General features: G+C 50.5%; 2 protein-coding genes across 3 annotated transcripts in view; both read right to left on the bottom strand.

Moving 5' to 3' along the window:
* ELAC1 (elaC ribonuclease Z 1) overlaps positions 1–23,317 on the bottom strand; it is a 511,775-nt gene that overhangs the window by 12,187 nt on the left and 476,271 nt on the right. The gene's annotated exons all lie outside the window — the stretch shown is intronic.
* ME2 (malic enzyme 2) overlaps positions 1–23,317 on the bottom strand; it is a 36,268-nt gene that overhangs the window by 5,197 nt on the left and 7,754 nt on the right. For both annotated transcript variants that reach the window (XM_086867548.1, XM_023944096.2), the window contains exons 3-15: positions 15,642–15,775; positions 13,583–13,732; positions 12,583–12,658; positions 12,090–12,251; positions 11,518–11,621; positions 11,153–11,262; positions 10,946–11,043; positions 8,932–9,045; positions 8,727–8,841; positions 6,574–6,716; positions 2,337–2,439; positions 1,274–1,344; positions 689–787 (exon numbers count right to left, since the gene is read on the bottom strand). In XM_086867548.1, the coding sequence (XP_086723674.1) occupies positions 689–787; positions 1,274–1,344; positions 2,337–2,439; positions 6,574–6,716; positions 8,727–8,841; positions 8,932–9,045; positions 10,946–11,043; positions 11,153–11,262; positions 11,518–11,621; positions 12,090–12,251; positions 12,583–12,658; positions 13,583–13,732; positions 15,642–15,775 (1,479 nt within the window). The remainder of the gene's footprint in view (positions 1–688; positions 788–1,273; positions 1,345–2,336; positions 2,440–6,573; positions 6,717–8,726; positions 8,842–8,931; positions 9,046–10,945; positions 11,044–11,152; positions 11,263–11,517; positions 11,622–12,089; positions 12,252–12,582; positions 12,659–13,582; positions 13,733–15,641; positions 15,776–23,317) is intronic.

Below are 23,317 nucleotides of genomic sequence, written 5' to 3'. Positions count from 1 at the left end.
GTGCCCCACACAGCCCCTCTGAACCCCACTGCACACATCACAGGGTTCTGTCCTGTGCCCCACACAGCCCTCTGAACCCCACTGCACACATCACAGCCCCTCTGAACCCCACTGCACACATCACACTGGTTCTGTCCTGTGCCTGCTGCCTATGGATGCTAAATCTGAACCAGAGTGCCTGTAGTTATCACAGGCCACACAGCTCTCAGTCCTGCCTGAGAGCTAGCCTGAGAAATTCATGGGAGGATTTGAAAACAATCCTCAGAGACAGCCCTTGCAGGTGTTGTTGTCTGTCTTCTGTTTTCTTTGCAGGATAAAGTCAGGGGGAGCTGTACACCACTAACCAATGATGGTGATGTAGCGATTTACTAACCAATAAGAGTTTCCTTTCTGTACTTTCCACGTATCACTCTAAAAAGAGACCTGAAGCAATAAACTAGAAAAATTCTCCTGTGTCATCTCCACCCAGCCAGTGCTAATAGAGCAACGCTGCTGCCCAGCCCACGCAGCCAGAGAAGGAGAGGTTTTTGTGGCTCTGTGCTTTATGAGCACCTCTTACTGCAGGCACAAAGCAGCGAGCGTTCTGTTCCCGAGCACCCGGCGCTCAAGGGTCGCTCTGTGCAATCCAGCAGGTTAATGCACACATAAACCACTTGTACCGCAGCGCAATTTTGTGTTCCGTACTCACCTTGACAGCAATATAAATAGAAACTTCCCTGATATTGGACAGCGGAGGATAAAGTCTTCCCTGTGCAAGCTCTTCATCTGTCAACTGCTCCGCCAAGGCCTGAGATAGAGAAACAAACATTTCTTATTTACTGCGCCCCAAATGTGACTAACAACATGCTAGAACAGCCGAGAGAATCGAGTTGTAGTGCTCCTAGCACCAGAGTGCCCCCAAAGCACAGAGGCAGTCAGGATCGCGACATTTTCAGTCTGAGGAACTGAGAATCAGCACACCCTGACTGATTTATTTTGCATTTAGCATTTAGCAAGATGGTATTTTGGGGGATGAATTCCCATATTTTGGGAGTTGAGTTCTCCTAGCCACAGTGCCAGCTGCAGAACCCAGGGCAGGGCAGGAGGCAGCCCTGCTGCCACAATCATTTACACAGGGACACGCTTCCCACTTCATTCAAACTCCAGCGGAACCCCATTCTGGGCACCCTTCTGGTTTTGTTTTCTCCCCACTGTGGAGGGATAAATAACAGGAAAGCACTGTGTTTCACCAGGATGTGTCAGAATCCACAGCCTGCTCTGCTCCCAGACCCACCTTGGCAGCCTCTAGGAAAACCTTATCGCTGATGTGCCGGACGCTGCTGAGGATCACCGCCAGAGCCACGCCTGCAGGGAAACCACAGCGCTTCAGAGCCACAGCCTGCTGCCCAGGACCTGCCAGTCACTGCCAGCCCTGCCCTAATTTACCCTGAAAATCCTCCTGGAGCTCCCAGGGCAGCTCAGGGGCTGGAGCAGAGCTTGCAGTGCCCATGGTTCCAGCCCCTGTCATGGGCCTTACCCCTGAAAATCCTCCTGGAGCTCCCAGGGCAGCTCAGGGGCTGGAGCAGAGCTTGCAGTGCCCGTGGTTCCAGCCCCTGTCATGGGCCTTACCCCTGAAAATCCTCCTGGAGGTTCCAGGGCAGCTCAGGGGCTGGAGCAGAGCTTGCAGTGCCCGTGGTTCCAGCCCCTGTCATGGGCCTTACCCCTGAAAATCCTCCTGGAGCTCCCAGGGCAGCTCAGGGGCTGGAGCAGAGCTTGCAGTGCCCATGGTTCCAGCCCCTGCCTGGGCAGGGACCCCTGAAAATCCTCCTGGAGGTTCCAGGGCAGCTCAGGGGCTGGAGCAGAGCTTGCAGTGCCCATGGTTCCAGCCCCTGCCTGGGCACGGGGGCACCACTGGCCACAGCAGCTGGCTTTCAGAAGGGGCTGGAGCCTTGCAGGGAGGAAAGGGGAAGGCACAGAACATCCCCAGTGCTACTTTTCCACCCTCTTTGTGCAGACACAACTTTAAGAACTAACTCTGAGAATTATTAACACAACTTCAAGTGGATATCAACGTTTGTTTTCTCCTTTCCTCCCCAAACAAGGAGCAGAAGCCATAATGCAGCAGCTCCCAAAGCCTTTAATATAACAGCCTCCTGTTTTCTCAGCAGCTGGGTTTGCTCACTGTGTCTCCTGTGCCCCTCATCCAGCCTCAGCTGACTCATTTGGTCACACATTTTCCCAAATTTCCCAAATGCTGGCAACACCTCTGCTTCACTGGCTGTGCCTCGTGCAGGAAGAGAACCCAGGAGAAGGCGGCTCAGTCTCGGAGATCAAACGGGGAAGGTGTAATTCATTACCTGGGAAAATGTAGGCGTTGTTTCCTTGGCCGGGCTTGAAGGTTCTTCCATCCTTGAGCGTCACCAGCTCGAAGGGACTGCCGCTGGCAAACAGGCAGCGGCCCTGGGGAGAGGAACCATGGCTCAGGCGGCTGTGCAGGGCCAGCAGCAGCCCCCGGGCGGCCAGCTCAGCACCAAGGAGGAGATCCTGAACTTCACACAGGACATCCCCTATTTCATGGAGGAGATCGTGAGTTTCACACAGGACATCCCCTATTTCATGGAGGAGATCGTGAATTTCACGGAGATCCCCTATTTTGCGGAGGAGATCCATGAGTTTCACAGAGGAGATCAGTGAGTTTCATGAATGAGATCCATGAATTTCATGGAGGAGATAATGAATTTCACAGAGGAGATCCATGAATGTCATGGAGGAGATCCATGAATTTCACAGAGGAGATCAGTGAGTTTCACAGAGGAGATCAGTGAGTTTCATGAACGAGATCCATGAATTTCATGGAGGAGATAATGAATTTCACAGAGGAGATCCATGAACTTCATGGAGGAGATCCATGAATTTCACAGAGAAGACCCATGAATTTCACAGAGATCAGTGAATTTCACAGAGGAGATCAGTGAATTTCACAGAGGAGATCCATGAATTTCACAGAGATCCATGAGTTTCACGGAGGAGATCCCTGAGTTTCACAGAGGAGATCAGTGAATTTGATGGCCTCTGACACACGAAACCAAGCGCTGGTGCTCCCCTCTCCCTTTTAGGCACCGCAGCCCCGGCCCCGCAGGGCCCTGCAGGTCCAGGGAGGCTGGGGCAGGCAGGGGTGGAAATAAAAGGTCATTTTCTCACTTTTGGAGGGTGGGAGGGCAGAGAGCGGCATATATTCTGTGTCAGACTCCTGGAGGAGTGAATAATGCCGTTTGTTTATCCTTCCACCGGGCAGGATTTCAATCACCACGAAATATCAGAAGGTGAGTGTGAACCACACCCTCCAGATAAACAATCCTCCTCTCCAGCAGTAAAGCAAAAAAAAATCTTAACTTTCTTTTGAGTAACAGGTTTAGGAACATGAGTGTAAAACCTTCAAGGTTCGCTGTGTTTGGAAACAAACCACCGGAGAAGCTGGAGGCTCTGGAAGTGCGTTTGGACGCCAGGGCACAGGCACAGCAAGAGCCTTCAAGACAAGGCACAGGCACAGCAAGAACAAATGGATGCGGGAGAGGCCGGGACGCAGAGATAAAGCGAATTAAGAGGCAGCAGGAGCCCGGGGAACACACAGGGGCAGCGATATGCTGATTACAGCTGCCATCTAGCGGGAAAAAAACCCAGCGAGGAGAGGGTGGTGACCGTCTCTTTGTTCCTTTGTTGCCTCCAGGGCAGGCTCAGACCTCACCCCAGCTCTGCGGACAGCTCTGAGACCAATAAAAAACATTTATTTCAAATGGTCCTTAGCTGAGGACATTTCAGAGAGACAAAGGGCACCGTGAAAACAAACTGCTGAACTGCAGGAAAGCGCAGAGAAACGGAAACTTGACGGAATTTAGGAGTAAGGACTGGAACAAAAAGCTACACCCGCAGTAACAAAACTGACCCCGCAGTCAATAAATAAAAATAAATAATATAAATAAATAAAATTAATATAAATAAATAAAATTAATATAAATAAATAAAATTAATATAAATAAATAAGATTAATGTAAATAAATAAGATTAATGTAAATAAATAAAATTAATATAAAGAAAAGAAAATTAATATAAATTAAAAAAAATAAATACAAGAAAAAATAAATTAAAACAATTTTTAAAAAATAATTAAAAAAATTAAGCACTTAATTATCCAAATAACCCACCCATACAAATAACCGGAAACGTGGCAAACCATCAACAGAAGAACAAATGGATCCTATACAGGGAAAAAAACCCCAAAGATCTTCTCTCCACTGGGCTGAAACTACTGCAAACACCAGTGTGTTCTTCCAGCTGCTGCAGGGAGGATGGCACCAGGCCTGATCCCAGGGAGCCCTGTGGTGTCCCTGCTCCCAAGAGTGACAGTCACCTCCTGCCCAAACACACCTGCCCATCTAATTTTTGCTCAGCCAGTGAAAGTGGGGCTGGTTCCCCCTCTAACCGTGCTCCTGGACTCCTGCAGCTAGAGATGGCAGCAGCTTTTACATTTATTTAGGCCAGCTCAAGTCTTGGTTGCACAACAACTCCTGTTTACCATCTGTCCAAGGTAGATTTATATCTATATATAAATATGGGTTTATATACTGAAACACTGCCCAGCTCACGGCTCTGGTCAATGCAGGATATCTGGGAGGTGTTAAACCATCTCAACTTTAAAGCTTGTCCAGGGAACGGAGCTGGGGAACAGGAGCGGCTGAGGGAGCTGGGAAAGGGGCTCAGCCTGGAGAAAAGGAGGCTCAGGGGGCCCTTGTGGCTCTGCACAAGTCCCTGCCAGGAGGGGACAGCCAGGGGGGTCGGGCTGTGCTGCCAGGGAACAGGGACAGGAGGAGAGGGAACGGCCTCAGGCTGGGCCAGGGCAGGGACAGGGGGGACAGCAGCAGGAATTTCTTTACATAAAGCTCTGTCAATCCCTGCCAGAGCTGCCCAGGGCAGTGCTGGAGTCCCCATCCCTGCAAGGGTTTGGAGGCCATGTGGATGTGGCACCTGGGGACAGGGGGCAGGGTGGCCTGGGCAGAGCTGGGGAATGGCTGGACTGGATGCCCTTGGAGGGCTGCTCCAGCCCAGCTGATTCCACTGTTACAGCTGAGACACAGATTTGTCCAGAGGCTCCCTCTGTGCTGCAGACCCCTGCAGGAGCAGCTCCTGGAGCCGAGAGCCCCCGGAGTGGGTGTCAGACGGGGGACAGAGGCCAGCCCTGCCCAGGGACACACAGGGACAGAGGCCAGCCCTGCCTGGGGAGCACAGGGACAGAGGCCAGCCCTGCCTGGGGACACACAGGGACAGAGGCCAGCCCTGCCTGGGGACACACAGGGGACAGAGGCCAGCCCTGCCTGGGGAGCACAGGGACAGAGGCCAGCCCTGCCTGGGGACACACAGGGACAGAGGCCAGCCCTGCCTGGGGACACACAGGGACAGAGGCCAGCCCTGCCCGGGGAGCACAGGGACAGAGGCCAGCCCTGCCCAGGGACACACAGGGACAGAGGCCAGCCCTGCCCGGGGAGCACAGGGACAGAGGCCAGCCCTGCCTGGGGACACACAGGGACAGAGGCCAGCCCTGCCTGGGGAGCACAGGGACAGAGGCCAGCCCTGCCTGGGGACACACAGGGACAGAGGCCAGCCCTGCCTGGGGAGCACAGGGACAGAGGCCAGCCCTGCCTGGGGACACACAGGGACAGAGGCCAGCCTTGCCTGGGGACACACAGGGACAGAGGCCAGCCCTGCCTGGGGACACACAGGGACAGAGGCCAGCCCTGCCTGGGGACACACAGGGACAGAGGCCAGCCCTGCCTGGGGAGCACAGGGACAGAGGCCAGCCCTGCCTGGGGAGCACAGGGACAGAGGCCAGCCCTGCCTGGGGAGCACAGGGACAGAGGCCAGCCCTGCCCGGGGAGCACAGGGACAGAGGCCAGCCCTGCCTGGGGACACACAGGGACAGAGGCCAGCCCTGCCTGGGGAGCACAGGGACAGAGGCCTGCCCTGCCTGGGGACACACAGGGACAGAGGCCAGCCCTGCCTGGGGACACACAGGGACAGAGGCCAGCCCTGCCTGGGGACACAGGGGGACAGAGGCCAGCCCTGCCCGGGGACACACAGGGACAGAGGCCAGCCCTGCCCAGGGAGCATAGGGCTGCACGGGTCACTGCTGCTGGCAGCTGCAGGACAGAGCGCAGGCACAGCTCCTGCACCGCTGCAAGGACATCTGCCGCTGCAGGGGCTGTGCTCAGCCATCACTCTGCAAAGCCTGTGCCTGGTGTCTGCTGGCAGGCCAACACGCCTCATTAAACACAGAATTATCAACAGGAGCGGTGAGAAACCAGAGTTAACTGATCACAGCCATGTAACTGTACTGGTCATTCTCTTAAAAATAGTGCTAACAAGATTCAGGCTGTTTTCTGTCTGGCACCTGAAAGTCCAAACCCCTTTTCAAATCACCCCCACTGATTTTTGCCAGAAACAACCGTATTCTTACATCACTGAGACCAAGCAGGAAGAGAGCTGAGTGCGAGCTGTGGTGCTGAGACACCGTGCCAGCACGCAGAGCTGAGGTTTACACACCTCAGTCGTGGTGTACGCCTCCTCTGCCGTGCACTCAGCCTTCACCGTGGGGTTGCTCAGGGCGAATATGATGGGCCGCTCGTTGATGGAAGCCATGGCTTTCAGCACATCCTGGGAGAACAGGCGTCCTGCCCCAGCAACGCCTGCAGCAGGTGGAAACACACGAAACCAGCGTCAGAACCAGCGTCAGAACCAGTGTCAAAACCAGGATCAGAACCAGCATCAGAACCAGCGTCAGAACCAGCATCAGAACCAGCATCAGAACCAGTGTCAAAACCTGGATCAGAACCAGCATCAGAACCAGCGTGAAAACCAGCGTCAGAACCAGCGTCAGAACCAGCGTCAAAACCAGTGTCAAAACCAGCATCAGAACCAGCGTCAGAACCAGTGTCAAAACCACCATCAGAACCAGCGTCAGAACCAGCATCAGAACCAGCGTCAAAACCAGTGTCAAAACCACCATCAAGACCAGCATCAAACCCAGCGTCAAACCAGCGTCAAAACCAGCATCAGAACCAGCATCAGAACCAGTGTCAAAACCAGCGTCAGAACCAGTGTCAAAACCAGTGTCAAAACCAGAGTCAAAACCAGAGTCAAAACCAGCATCAGAACCAGCATCAGAACCAGCATCAAAACCAGCATCAGAACCAGGATCAAAACCAGCATCAGAACCAGCATCAGAACCAGGATCAAAACTAGGATCAAATCCACCATCAAATCCACCATCAAATCCACCATCAAAACCAGCATCAAAACCAGCATCGAAATCAGGATCAAACCCAGCATCAAAACCACCACCAAAACGAGCATCAGAACCAGCATCAGAACCAGGATGGAGGCTCGGCTGCCCCAGGGCAGGGGACAGCCACCCTGCACAGAGCTGGTGCCAGCCCTCAGCCTCCCAGCCAGAGCCAAGCTGCTCCGGCAGCTGGAGATGGGAAGCGGGCACCGTTTTTTCACAATTTCTTTCACAAAACCTTTCACAATTTGCACTGCAACATCTCCTGAGTGCACTCCAGAAGTTTCACGTGACCTCTTCGTATTGATGTGTACCAATGTGATACACAGCATGAATAAATTCGTGTTAAAGTTCTGATCAAACCTTCCCTGAGGAGATTATAGTGATATGCAGCAAGGCCAACATGAATATTCGTCTGCAAGGGGCATATCTCCAAGAAACCTCTGTCTGATAAGATTGTAACGATATTCACTCATAAATACTCATCTGCAAGAAGTGTATGCCCAAGAAACCCAACGAAATTACAACATATACAACCAAAACAGCATGAATATTTCTCTGCAAGCAGTGTGTTCCTAAGGACCCCCAAAAAGCCTGAAAACATATAAAAAGCACCTTGGGACAGTTGCAGTTTGTGAAGCACGGTGGGGAAGTGCTGCAGTAGCCTCCTCCCTGTCTCACCCGGTGCTGTTCATCCAGCACAGCACCAAACTGATTCTTGCTTATGGCTTCCTTTTTATGATTGTAATTTGATTCTAGAATGAACTTCTTCTTTTTCACTAATCAAACTGGCTAATGGTTTGTCCAAGAACACGGTCCTGGATAAGCAGGTGGGAATCCCAGCTGGATGTTAGCTGTGCAGTGCACACCTGGCACTGGGGCTCCCGACCACACCCCAACCCACAGCTACAAACACACACTACGGAAAAAAGGAGTTCCTGCAGTGGCTACAAACCTGGGGGCCAGCAGCCAGAAAACCCCTTTCCTCTCCCAAATAAATCATGTGGAGAGGAAACTGCAGTCAGCTCAGGAAATACCTGTAATCCTATCTGTTCCCTGCAGATAAGCACAGCTGTAAATAAACACCTGCAGATGTCAGCGACCTCAGGGGTGCTGCTGGGCATCTGGCAGAGTCTGACCAGAGGTGCAGACTGGGGACAGAAGGTCAGAAAATACCCAAATAACTCGAGTCAGGGAGCTCCTGTGGGAAACACGCTGGTTGTGGCTGCTCTCTTTCACAAGGACACGAGCTTCAGAAGCAGCACCACAGCTCGGCACATTCTCAAGTGGAAAACTGACCTCGCATTTCCATCTTATTTACACCAGCAGAAATGCTGCCACCAAGCTCCCCGCAGCCCTGGTAGCAAATTAAAGGCAGCCAAAAACCAAATTATAGGAAAACAACGTGACTCACCGATGATAGCTGAAGGCCGAAGTACATTCACTGCCTCGACAAACGTCTTTGGTATGTGCTCTGGAGGCTGATGTGTGAACGGCTCCTGGTTGGAATCCACCTTCTGCTCCCGGCCCTGCAGAGAAAACAGCGGTTCCCCCCGTGAGAGGACAGGGAGGGCAGTGCTCACCTGTGCTGTGCCATTCCCTGCCTGGGGCACCCCTACCTGGACCAGCAAGCCGTGCTTGTCAAACATCCATATTCTCCTAGAAGCCTCCTCACAGGAAACACCGCTTTCCATCATGGCCATCACAATCAGGTTGGCAATTCCCAGGGCGGCCTGGCGGATGAAAGGACTCGTGAAACCTTGTAAACTTGTACAAACCTTCACAGGTTTGCAGCAGGTCACGGAAGGGGTCTGCCATCACAGCCCCACCCTGCTCAGGATCCCCACAAACACCCCTCAGCGATGCTCTAAGACACAGGAGACGTTTGCCTGGAACTGGGGAGCAGTTTCTGGGGCAGCGGTGACACGTCTGCGAGCAGCACGGGAGGGACAGCTCTGCAGGGGCAGCTCTGCAGGGAACAGCTCTGCAGGGATCAGCACAGGAGGTGCAGCTCTGCAGGGATCAGGACAGGAGGGACAGCTCTGCAGGGATCAGGACAGGAGGTGCAGCTCTGCAGGGATCAGGACAGGAGGTGCAGCTCTGCAGGGATCTGGACAGGAGGTGCAGCTCTGCAGGGATCAGCACAGGAGGTGCAGCTCTGCAGGGATCAGGACAGGAGGGACAGCTCTGCAGGGATCAGCACAGGAAGGACAGCTCTATAGGGATCAGGACAGGAGGGGCAGCTCTGCAGGGATCAGGACAGGAGGTGCAGCTCTGCAGGGATCTGGACAGGAGGGGCAGCTCTGCAGGGATCAGGACAGGAGGGACAGCTCTGCAGGGATCAGGACAGGATGTGCAGCTCTGCAGGGATCAGCACAGGAGGTGCAGCTCTGCAGGGATCAGGACAGGAAGGACAGCTCTATAGGGATCAGGACAGGAGGGACAGCTCTGCAGGGATCAGGACAGGAGGGACAGCTCTGCAGGGATCAGGACAGGAGGGGCAGCTCTGCAGGGATCAGGACGGGAGGTGCAGCTCTGCAGGGATCAGGACAGGAGGGACAGCTCTGCAGGGATCAGGACAGGAGGTGCAGCTCTGCAGGGATCAGCACAGGAGGTGCAGCTCTGCAGGGATCAGGACAGGAGGGACAGCTCTACAGGGATCAGGACAGGAAGGACAGCTCTATAGGGATCAGGACAGGAGGTGCAGCTCTGCAGGGATCAGGACAGGAGGTGCAGCTCTGCAGGGATCAGGACAGGAGGGGCAGCTCTGCAGGGATCAGGATAGCAGGGACAGCTCTTCAGGGATCAGGACAGGAGGTGCAGCTCTGCAGGGAACAGCTCTGCAGGGATCAGGATAGCAGGGACAGCTCTTCAGGGATCAGGAAAGGAGGTGCAGCTCTGCAGGGACAGCTCTGCAGGGAACAGCTCTGCAGGGATCAGGACAGGAGGGACAGCTCTGCAGGGGCAGCTCTGCAGCCACCCCCGGGCAGCCCAGCCCAGCAGTGCTCACCCCTCCTGCCAGGAGCCCAGCCCCGAGCTGTGTGCCCTGTGCTCCCCACCCTGGAGCAGAGGGCAGCAGCCTGTGCCTGGCCCCGTGTCCCTCTCCCTGGCAGCAGGAATGAGGCAGAGCGGGATGCAGAGCAGGGCTCAGCACAGCCCCGGCCAATTACTGCCACCAGGGCCTTTCCCCAGATGGAGAACTTCTCAGATAATTAAGTTATTTTGTCAGCACCGCAGGAGCAATCGTGCTGATGCACCAAGAAGCGCAGCGCTGCTCTTGGCACTGCAGCACCAGTAACTGGTGCCTGCTGCAGAATGAATTACCTTGCTGGGAAAAACTCCCTGTACTCCTCTCCGGTGCTATAAAAATTAACAAGGTGGTCTCACTACATCACCATTTTATGGTGAGTTTCCCTTCAAATACACATCCCTGATGCTTTTCTCAAGGCCATACAGGAAAATGAAAAATGTGATGTTAAAATGTTAAACACAGCCCTGTTTAAGCAGAGTCCTTTCTGCCAGTGCATTTCAGCTGGCCTTACATGAAAAGTCGTGTGGTGGAATCCAGAGAAGGCAAACTGCCATGACGAGAAAATGCACGTTTTAAATATCCCTGCTGCTCTCGGGACTCACCTCTCCCGCCCCAAGGAACAGCACTTTCTGATCTGTCAGTGGTTTCCCAGTGGCTTTCTGCGCTGCCAGCAGTCCTGCCAAGGCCACCGAGGCTGTCCCTGTGGGAGCAGAGCACAGCTGAGGGCAGCTGAGCAGGCCTGCACGGCAGGCTGTGGCTCTGGGGACAGTCTGTGCACGGATGTCGGGGAACACCGACCAAGGGTGTACCTTGGATGTCGTCGTTGAAGGTACAGTACTTCTCCCTGTATTTCCTCAGGAAGCGGAAAGCATTGTGGTTCCCAAAGTCCTCAAACTGGATGAGCGTGTTCTGGCCGTACCTACAGAGGATGGCAAACACCCCCATCAGAGAGAGGGAAACAGCGTGCCATCAATTATCTCTGTAAGCGGGCTGTCCGCAGGCAGAGCCCAGCAGCTCTGTCTCCGTTCCGTGCCTATTTACAGATAACGACAAGCAGCGTGTTCTAGGTCACCGAGGATGTCACCCCAGGGACAGACACACAGCTCCTGGCGCTTCCCCGGGCGGCTGCTCCAAGGACAGCGTGTTAGGGATGCCGTGTGCACTCCTGCCCTACCTGTCCGTGATGGCTTCCATGAATTCATCTATCAGGTCATCGTAGACCTGCGAGCGATCCCTCTTCTGGTACAGCCCCATGTAGAAGGGGTCCTTGAGGAGCGTCTGAAAGAGAGCACACCCGAGGCAGCGGCGGATGAGCGCCCTGCCCGGCACACGCAGCTGACAGCAGCACGTCTGCCAGATGCTGCGCCCACACGGCCCAGCCTCCAGCCTCCAGCCTGCAATCCTCTTCCCTTTCAGCTGGCACCTGGGGCTGCTGATGGAACAAATCAATACTCTGAACAATAAACGCCTCCAATAAACCTAATTCACATCCCCAGCTTCTTCAGAGGCAGGTCAGAACTGACTGCCCACTTTGCAGCGCCCCAGCATTCCAATTACTTCCAGATGCAACCCTTTCACGGAGAAATTAATGGGCACTTTTAAATCAGCACACAGTGAACTCCAAACCACTTAGCCTCTGCATGAAACATTCAGGTTTATCTTAAATGAAAGTGCCCAGAAAAGAAATGACTCAGTCAGAGTATGGGATGTTTTTTAAAAAAAGCAGTTTCCATAGGGGTGACTCACTGGGTTATCAGTCCCAACGTCGATGCACACAGGCAGGCATTTATCTGGGTGTATCCCCGCACAGGCTGTGTACAAACACAGCTTTCCCACTGGGATTCCCATCCCGTACACACCCAGGTCTCCAAGACCCAATATTCTTTCTCCATCGGTGACAACGACAGCCTGATGAAAAAAAATAAAATTAAAAAAAAAAAAAAAAAAAAAAAAAGCCGGTCAAATCACAATCACTGAAATTTATAAAGATTAGTTTTGCACGGTCAAATGAAGAACAGATCACGAGGAATATTTTCCTTAACCTATAAACCCCATATTTAGGATAAAACACTGATCTTCAAGATATACATCACCTTAATTATTTGCATTCTGCCACCACCACTAAAGAGCCAAGAATGCATTACTTAATATTTATGTTTCCATCAAATAACCAGTAAATCTTCAAAAACCCAGCTGAGATGGAATAACAAGCAGAACCTAAGTCACACAGTGACAGTACCTTAACGTCGTTCTCTGGCCAGTTGTTCACAATTGACCTGATGTGGCCTCTGTCTGAGATGGAAATAAATAATCCTCTGAAAGATAAAAAAAAAAGAAAAAAAAAAAAAAACAACACAAGCCAGAAACGTTTTGTGGGCGACAATTAGAAATTTCATCTTGCAAAACTGAATGTCCAACAGGACAATTTAAAATTCAGAGTTTTACAGCCACTGACACAAATCCCTCACAGGACAATACCTGTTCCTGCCCGGGGCAGGAACCCACCTGGACCAACCCCTCTCGGACAGGGAGTGAGGGTTTTGTCCAGAGATCTCTTTTTCCACGCTCCCTATGTGTGGACACAGATCCTCAGACCCACAGAAGGGGCTCGGGGAGTTGGGGAATCCCCCTGGAATCACAGAGCTGTCTGGCACCTGGGAAGAGCTGGGAACGGGGCTGAGGGCTGCACTTGGGGTGTTTAGTTACCCACTCCCCGTGTCTGCTTCCAAATGTTTTGTTTCTCAATATAAACTGCACCCTGAGATCTATTTTAGCAAACTGCTGTGGCTGGAGGACACGAAATATTGGACACAGGTGCGAGTTAAACACTACACACAGCTGGTTTTCATGTGGCTGGAATCAGCCTTTAATCTGGGGTTTTTCAACCCTTACATGGCTTTTCCAACCAGGTTACCCTGATGAAGGAACTACTACGTCCCCTTTGGTGGGACCAGAGAAAACACATCAGCGACATCTGCTCGTTTTGTTTTGGGAAATATTATCTCTTTACAATAACACAACTCCTGAGAGAAACCGCTCCCAGGAACTGCTCCCTGGGAACAGATGAGCCCCTGACAGGCTGGAATTTCTCTCAAATGAAACGCTGCCCACAAACTCCTGCTTGCCCCGACTGGGCACGCGCCCGGTGCGGCTGAACCCGAACGAGAACGGAACGAGGCACTTGCAAAGGCGAGGTGAAGGCGGAGGAAATGGCCAGGCACGGCGACTCCTGTCCTTACTTGGGCCTCCTGAAGATGTGTCCGTACTGGGAGCAGGCCAGGCCCACCGTCGGGGTGTACACGATGGGCATCAGGCGCTCGATGTCGTCCTGCAGCACCCGGTAGAACAGCTTCTCGTTCCTCTCCTGGATGCCCATGATGTAGATGTACCTGTGGCGGATGGGCAGGGGGGGAAACAGCCCTGAGCGCCTCCTGCTCCCCTCGGGACAGGCTCCCGGGGGAAAGGGGAGTGGGACAACAGCCAGCAGCACACCACAGCCCCGTGGTTAAAGACAGCCCGCGGGATTACTGCAGCAGGGAGCCTCGTTACTGCCACAAACACAATTAGAGCTGCTATAAATGCATATCATGTTATTGGCTTTTCGCAAGTATTGTGATATTATATGTATAATGTATAATGTATATATGTATTATACATGGATATGTATGTATTATATGTAAAATGTATGTGTAATGTTATATGTATAAGATTAGAAAATTTAGCTGCGATAATATAGTCTTCTTTATTTCTGTTATTAATGAAACTTAGAAATAGTGGTATAATACATGTATGTTAAGCTATGGCATAGCATTAAAACAAAAACTACTTTTGTTTGTGTAATCCAAAGACTAAAAAAGATAGCTGGAGACTTTTTTTTTCTTTTGTAAACTATCTTATCCAGATGAAGCCAGCAGTGACCAGAACTCTGGTGGGGGAGGAATTTATTGCATTTCTGGTATCAGGGAATGTAAATGTCGGCACCAAGAGGATTGATCTATTGGGAAGGGGGCAAGAGAAAACTAAACAGAAGAACACCAAAGATCCTAAGAAGAATGTATGAATATGTATGAGAATCTATGGATAAATTCTGTTTTTAGGGTTCTGTTTTTAAGGGATAATCCTTTGTTAGTAGGGTGTGCTCTCTTGGCTGAATGCAGAGACACCCGGCCCTATCTGTATAGTTTATTTTTTTCTCCTAATTGTTTTTTTTAATTAAATTTTTAAATTCTATAAAAATTATGCGCACCTCGTTTTTCACAGAGCCAAAGAATCTCTCGTCCAAAAAACGTGCCTTGTGAGTCCCGACGCCAACACACACAGGGCAGCTCCGCCAGAAAGTTCATGCTGAAGGACTCGGGTGGGTGTGTGAATTAAATCTGAATTTCTGCTAATTTACCCCCCAATTTACTGCGCATCAACCCATGTCCAGTCCTGCTGACCCGAGGACATAAAGATAATGAATTAGCAATTTGCCTCGGGCTACAGCAGCCGGGCACGCGGCCAGTACAGATGGCAGGACCGCTTTGGGCCGGCAAGTGACGTGACGTGGATTGAAGAGCCAATCTTTCAGCTCTGATGAGAACAAAAGAGCTTTGATGTGGTCCAGCGAGCCCCAAACCACCCCGGCTCTCCTCTTGCCTGTGTATTTTTACAGGCGGAGATAAATAAAGATGACGTGAAAGCGGCAACGGGATGCTAAAAACACGGCACGCTAAAATAACAGACGGCAAAATCCTCTGCGGTTCGCCAAACCAGTGGGTGAAGTAATGAAAGATGTAAAAAAAAAAAAAATACACATGATGGGACTTAAAATTCTGCTCTGGCAGCTCCTTTTGAGCAGTAACCACTGCACATGTCAAACACGGGTTTTGGTATCTCAAACGCTCAATTTACTTTCATTATCAGACATTTTTACAGAATGGGCCGAGTGCCACCTGCTGTGCTGCAGCAACCTGCCACTCCCTCTTACAGATCACAGAAATACCTATGCCAGGTTAAAGGCAGGTTTGCAGCTTTGTTACTCATTTTCACACATTCTCTTTTGCTGTTTTATGACATAAAATGGAGTATTGAGGGGGAAAAAAAAAAACCCCAAATTAAACTTCCCAGCCTCATTTAACCACAGGATGAAAGCAGTTTTCTGTGCCAAAATAACGCCCAGGAACTGGAAAAACCCAGCGGAGGCACCAGAGGATTTGGCTATTTGCCAAATGGCCACTGCAGCATTCCCACATTTCCACCTCGTGCCCAGCCCCAACATTCCCCTTCACCCCAGGAGAAGGCCGGAGCAGCGCTTACTTTTCCAAGGGGTCAGTCATTTTTGCCAGATTCTTGTGGAAGCGCAAGGCTTGGATGTCTTGTGTCTCTATTTTGGGAGGTAGGAGTCCCTGCAGCCCAAGCATCTGTCGCTCGTGTAGGGTGAAGGCCATGCCCTGAAAAACGAGAGGTGAGCAGCAGTTACCGATTCCCGCTCCAGGAATTTTTCCCTTTTCTAGGAAAGCGCTCCGCTTCTTCGCCCTTTTCTGGCCGCAGGGTTGGGGTGTGTTTGCCTCCGCCGGGGTTTTGTGGCTACCCCTTCGGGCCACAGCTTGCCCACAGCCCCGAGCCCTCGTGGCCAGGTTTGGTTCCGCTGCAAACGGATTAAAAGTGAAATAACAGCTGCTGTTGAACTGTTTCACCAGGCCGGGCCCTGCAGCCACAGACAGCAGCATCCAGCCAAAATTCTCATCTGAATCGCTCCCTGTGCTGCTCTTTTCTGCACACACACACAGCAGCACGCACAAGCTGCCCCAAACGCTCCCACTAAGATCTCAGCTCAACCCAAATACTTCCTTTTCACTCCTCACATCTGCATTTTGGGATAGACCCAACCTGTTTATCTGCTCCCAAAGAGCAGCAGTGGTGGCAAACTGGAAGAGTTCAGCTGCAACATCTGCCCGTTCTTCTCCGTTTGGGAGATGGAGGATGAAAAGTTTAAGTTTATTGTTATTTAAATGCTAATTTGAACCCTTTCTCACTTTCCAGACTCTCACTGACAAGCTATAAAAAAAAAAAAAAAAAATTTAAAAACCTTTCTAAAGTTTGCTTTATGCCTTGTAATTACAGTTCAAATTCCTCCAGCCATCAGAAAGGTCAGAGAATCAGAATATCCAGAATATCCTGGAAGGTCAGGATAGGAAGGAACAGGAAGGATCATCCAGGTTCAACTCCTCAGCTGACAAGAAAAAAAAAAATCACAATTCCACTTGACAATAAAGGCATAAATTCAGATCAGAATGCAAATTATTTTCACCTCTCTTGATGTGAGAACAGACTCTTCACAGGTATTTGTAGAACTACACCCATACACAAAAATTTCTAGAAAACCCTAGTTGTAGTGTAATTAATCACACCTGAACGGTTTCTAAACAATACTTCTTAGAGAAAAAAAATCCCACCATTAAAATAATTACAATTTTTACATGATTTTTCTCTTTCCTATTTAATACCAGTTGTTTTGACCACATTGACTAAAGCAGCCCACCTGCTTTTCTGTACTGATTCTACACTGTGCTCTACAGTAATAAAATATTTGAAAAGTTAGAAAGCAAAGGAAAAAAAAAAACCAACCCCAAAAAACTTCGGTGTTTTGCTTTCTTGCAGAAAACTCCATGTGTTTAACCCTAAAATAAATTTGGTTTTCTCTGTATTTATTTCCACGTCTGCCAACCCTTTGTGTAACAGATCTGACACTAAATGCTGGTTTCAATTTAACCTTTTAGGACAGTAGAGTTTTTCTACAAGGAGTCAGGTTTGCAAACCACTGTCTTCTTTCCCACTCTAATTGCTACTCTCCAGTATTCTTCCAACAGTAAATACAAATAAACTTAAGATGACAGTTCATTATTCAAGTTTTTAACCTTGCCGCTGGTTTTTGGGGGGGTTGATTTTAATTTTTTTTTTTTTTTTTGCTGGGGTGTACCAGTCCCTTTGGCCACCTTAGTGGTATTTTTTTCAAAAAACTGATCTGGATAATCCAACATTTCCACGAAGAGCACAACCACGTGAACAGCACTGACACCAGAGAAAAACCCAGGGAAACATGCCCAGGGTGCCACAGGGTGTGTTTCTGTGTGTTGCAAAGCCTGAGCCCCGCTTGTGCGTACTTCACAATATATAATATAATAATAATAATATAATAATAATAATAATATAATAATATAACAAAATATGAATTCTCTGCCAGCCAAAATGCATCCCCCACACAGAACCCTCTCAGCTCCCTTCCCTTTCCCTCCACAGCCCGCCAGCTCGCTGCCATGAGTGTTTGATAACTTTTAAATGCTAAATTTAAATTCTGAACAAATTTCGAATTTTAAATTTAAATTAAACTTTAAATTCCACCTTTTAAAAGCAGCCCTTTCTTGCAGCGCAGACTTAGGCCTGGAGGCCGAGCACAGCTGGCAAACATTTGTGGCGTGTTGCTTTAGGCAGCACAGAAACAAAAACGATGCCAAAACGTTTACAGCGTTTAGAGGAAGAAGAAGGAGGAGGAGGAGAAAAGAAGTTTATTCTCTGGTCAGCAGGGCTGCTGGAGTTCAGTGGAAAGCCAGGCTCCCCTCACTGATATTTTACTGTAAACCAAGGGAAATCCTTCCCTGCCAAAACCTCCTGCCTGCCCTCCAGAAATCCTCAAGTCCTGTAAAAATCTTGTGATTATCACTGTTAGTGTGGCACGGGAACATGGCTTTTCCCAGCTCCCCTGCAGGGTGGAACCTGTGCCCTTAAACCACCTGGACACGCCCCAGTAACACCCAGCAGCCCTGAGCCTGTTCCAAGCAGAACATTCTGCATCAATCTTTATTCTGTTTATTCGCATTCTTTCCTGTTTGTAGGCAACCTGGGCTCTCGCTGGAGCTACAGTAACATCCAACAGGGTGAATTTTTAAGTGACACTAAGTACTTTCAGCTGTTGATTTACATGACAATTACATCTTAGCGTATCCAAAGAGCTTTCATTTCTGCTTAGGCCTAAATCAGGAATCAGAAGGGCATCAGCCTTCACACAGAAATCCAGTCCTTTATTCTGGCTGGAACAGAACAAGCTCAGTCCAGAGCAGTGAGATAAAAACGCCTGAGCCCTTCTAGCACTTGCTGTACCTCTGTCCATGAGCGTGAGCTTGTTTTGGGGTTTGGGTTTAGATGTGGATTTGGGACTGCCTGCCCAGTATCCCCTGGGATGGAGCTGTCAGAACCCCAGCACCCTTCCAGCACATCGGGAGCCACCCAAGGGTCCCCCCAGCCTTAATCCCCGGGATTAAGGGCTGGAGCACTCTTGCAGTCTGGGTTCAAGCAGCAGGGATCCCTTCCTGCGGCTCTGAGCGCTGACTTTCACTCCCATTAGCGGCCTTAATCCTCCTGGGATATCCAGCACGGATAAAGCATCCCGGAGGAACACCCCACAGGCTCATTAATTAACGCTCAAAGGACAAATCCACCGCGACAAAACCCCTGTTCTGCTGGGAGGGGGAACGCAGAACGCCACCGGGGCAAAACGTTGGCCGTGTTTCAGTTAAGCTCACACTGAACCACCGTGAACTTTAATCCACAAACTCTGGCAGTGGGACCCCGCAGCACAAAGCCAGTGCTGCTATAAATACAGACAAATTCTCGCTGCGTGCTCTGCGTGCAGCAGCCCGGATGCTGCAGGCTGGATTTTTATAGCGCCGCTGAGCGAGTAGTTCTGAGAGGTTTCCACATGGAGAACAGGTACTGGTGGTGAGTCCTCCCCGCCTGCAGTCTTGCAGTGTATAAAAAGGAGAGTACTTTTAACCAACCATAAATGTCCTCATATGCAGCAAAAACCCCATCCAGGGCTCCTGATAAAGATGTACATATGGTTTATAACCAAGCATGCCACTGCTTAGAAAACTAGTTACTCTACTTCACCAAAGATTTGGTTTCCTTGTAAGTCCTAGGAATTGTTGGAACAGATTCAGCAGTGTAGCAGCACAGCCTTTGAAGCAGCATCATAAACAACTTGAAAATAAAATAGGTTTTATGCTGGATTGTGGGCTGCTTCTCTTGACTTTGCTCCCTTGGGCTAAACACAAAGTTCACTATTGCACAAGATGCCTCCACTGCAAATTAATAAAGTTCATTCATAAGAATCAAAGGTATCTTTGCTATCTCTACCAGAGATTAAAAGCTTATATAAGAACGGGGTCAGAACACGAAATTCTCTCCTGATTTCTTTTGTGCTTTGTTTTCAAGCCCAACTCTGTACCTTTATCCTGGCAGAAGCAGCACAGCCTGTACCCTGGCAGGTATCCTGGCTGTGTCCTGGCTGACACAGCAGCGCCCTGTGACACAACCTGCATCTCCATCAGATCTCCGAGCACCTCCAGCTCCAGGAGCCCCTCGGGGGCAGCCAGGTGTGAACCTGGTTGTGACCCACAGCTGTGCCCTCTGCTACCCATGTGGATGCAGCTGGAGGCACTCCCTGCAGGAAAGGGGAAGAGGCAGGAGCAGAAAGCCCTCGCTCCCAGCCTCTCCTGGGTATGTTTTCCACGGTTAGGCCGAGCTGCGTGCTGCAGATCACGAGGGTGATAATTGAAATGGCATCCCTCAAGGCCCCGGGGACATCTCTGCAAACTGCTCTTTTTCCAGCTGAGCAGATGTGGCTGCCCCTGCTCTCCTTTCAGGGCATTGATCCCACAATAAAACCCCAAGGCAGCGCCCTTGCCTCCTCCCGCCACCCCCAGCCCCCGGGTGCCCAGCTGAACACCTGGCCCAAGGTAAATGAGGTTTGGGACCCTCCCGCCATCCCCCAGCCCCCGGGTGCCCAGCAGAACACCTGGCCCAAGGTAAATGAGGTTTGGGACCCTCCCGCCATCCCCCAGCCCCCGGGTGCCCAGCTGAACACCTGGCCCAAGGTAAATGAGGTTTGGGACCCTCCCAGCACCTTGGGCAGCTGGTTACACACCAAACAGCTCCAGGTTCCCACGTGCAGCAATCCCTTTGGAGAGCTGTAAAACCTGCGGGACCAAACTGTGCCGGGGAACCCCTGGGTGCCCAGAGCAGCCGGGCAGGACACGGCACCGCGGGGGAATCCCGGGCTGTGTGCACGGCTCCTGTCGCTTCCTGACCACAAACCGATCACAACCTTTCCAGCACTGCTCCTCTCAGCACCTGCATTCCCTCCCCACAGCCTGTCTGTCCTGCTTTCCCCAGCAAGGCACCGCCTGTCCCATGCCCTGGCTGCTCAACCCACCTGAATCTAAAACGTTTTAAAATAAATGTTTCAAAACCAGCATGGTGAGAAAGGGAAGGGAGCATCTGCTTTTACATCTTCAAGGTCATACAATTTTTTCTTTACATTCTCCCGTCCTATCCCTTTTATTTTGTTCAAGTAGTTTTTACTTTGGTTAGGGATTTTTTTTTCTGTTTATTTTTTCATTCTGAATCGGAAATGTACTGTTAGGGTATTTCCCACAAGTCAGTGAGGTCATGCACAAGCCTGCTAAGAAAATTGCCTCTTTACATAAATGCAAATTTATCACAGTTTGTGAAAGGCGCACATGAAAATAAATTGGGGTGAAAAAGCTGTGAATTAACACAGATGAAACTGTGAGCAAAATGTAACATTTGAGAAGATGACCACCTGTGTGAAAGACAGGACACTGGTAAAACTCCTCAGTATCAGGGTGGGATTATTAACCAGTGAATGTTTCTTTAACATTTATCACACATTTCCGTGCACACACCTATTGCTGTTTCCAGGCACATACATACACACAAATATGTGCATGTATAAACCATGGGATTTCACGCTGAACCAAAAATCTGAGAGGCACTGTCAGTGCAGGGGGAGTTTGTGGACACCAGGAGGAATTTCCCCACGGGTTTAGGATGGCCAGGATTTGGAAGGTGTGGAGTGCCCATCCCTGGAGGTGTCCGAGGAAGGCCTGAGTGGCACTCTGGGGACAAGGTGAGGATCGGGTGACAGGCTGGACTGGGCAGTCTGGGAGGGCTTTTCCAGCCCCGGTGTTCCTGGGATTGCGTGATAAGCTAACAGAGGAACAGAGTCACTGCTCCTGGGCTAACGGAACCCACCGTACAAAACACAACCACACACCTCTTCACTACGAGAACCAACATCACCACCTAAAGTGCACCGGGAAGTGTCACCAGTTACTCAGCCACAGAAAGAGAACACACAGGTGTTCAGCTACAGGTACTGCCGGTGGGGACAGGGACACTGATGGCACTCCACGGGGCAGAACAGACACCAGCAGAGCTGCTGCAGGAGACAGCTAAGGGTGGGCAAGAAAAGAAAACAAAACTGTCAGGGAAAAACCTACTCCAGCAGATTGGTTTGCACAAGGGTGAGGGCCGGTTCCTGCCCCTGATGCTGTCCTTCTGCAGCTCTTGTTTTAGGGACACGTGCCTTAGGGGAGACCAAATGTTCTGCAGAGTTGATAGAGGATGTGAAAATTATATGTAATCAAGTAAAACACGATAATCTCAACAAGCTGACAGCAAGAGATAACACCCTTTATCTGTTTCTGTACGTAGATAATATATATACACACGAGTGGGGCAGCAGGGGTAAAGTACTCGGTGTGTTTAATAAATCATTGATGTCCCTGCTGAATATCCGAAATGCACTTCCACACAGATACTGCATCCAGCAGTGTCAGTGAGCTCGCTGATCCAACAGGCGTCAGCAGGAAGGACAGGCTGATACAGCACAGACAAACTAATGCACAATGGGGCTCCCTCTCACAACTCTAACTTCTTGGAGGCATTAAAAAATTCAAAAAATCAATTGCCATTAACCAGAAGCTCCCTATTCCCTTCTACTCCTCAAGAAAGAAACTGCTTTGGGCTCAGGCCAGCAGAGAACTCCAGGGTTAAAACAAAAGAAAAATGGAAGGATATTACCACTAGAAAAACAGTAAGAAATGGCCTATTGTTCTCGTTTCTGAATACTGTTGCATAATCAGCATTTGGAAAAGCTTACAGGGGTTGAAGTAATTTCCACTGGCTGTCAAAGTCTTTAGAGCTCTCAGAAAGTCTCGAGATAATCTGATCTTGACAAATCACATCAATTTACTCTTTTCTCCTTCCCTGGCACAGCAATCTCAATTCAGTTTCAGTTTTGCAGCCAGCCAATCTCCCTTCCACAGCTCTCTCTCTCTTTAGGCAGCCTGGATTCATGCAGGACTGAGGCATCTCACACTCTGCTGTCCAGGGAGGAAAGGGAAGGGGAAAAGAACCCAGCTCCACCGCTCAGGAAATGCCCTGTCACACACAGGTAGATTTGCCACCTTTCTCGACCACTTTCAGACATGCCCTCAACTGATTTCTTACCAGTTTTAAATTACACATTCATGGCTTAGAGATGCCTGATGGCCACTACAACTCCAGCAGGGGAAAACAAAAAAAGAAGAGGTTGAGGATGGGCTTGTGGAAACTGGAAGAGTTTTGTGAAGGGAACAAAGTGTTACTTTTGTGTAAGTCTGCTACAATGCATGGAATTAACATGATATCTCTACCTCCCAGTTAGCTCCCATGGAGGTTTATTTTTAGATGCTCTTTCGGGCTCTGCACAGTGATGTTTCTTAGGTGATGTGACTCAGTCCCAATTCTCAGTAAAGGGCTGGGGCTAGGACAGAGAGGCTAACGCTTTCTGTGTCCAGCAGAATTCAGAACCAACTTTTGCAAAGCCTGAGCTCAACCCCTCCTTCTCTCTGCCCCGCAGGCAGTCAGCCAGGCAGCGCCAGCAGCCCCTGCGGAGCGCAGGAGAGTGCTGGCAGTGGGGACAGCAGCCAGGGGACACAGCAGTGGGACACAGGAGCCCTGCAGGTGCCCCCACAGTAACCTGGAGCTGCTCCCTGCCTCCACCACCCGTGCTGGCAGTGGGGACAGCAGCCAGGGGACACGGCAGTGGGACACGGGAGCCCTGCAGGTGCCCCCACAGTAACCTGGAG

This window comes from Cyanistes caeruleus, chromosome Z, assembly GCF_971803275.1.
Source record: "Cyanistes caeruleus chromosome Z, bCyaCae1.hap1.1, whole genome shotgun sequence".
Taxonomy (NCBI): domain Eukaryota; kingdom Metazoa; phylum Chordata; class Aves; order Passeriformes; family Paridae; genus Cyanistes; species Cyanistes caeruleus.
The sequence above is the reverse complement of the archived record's forward strand: the minus strand, read 5'-3'. Positions and strand labels throughout refer to the sequence as shown.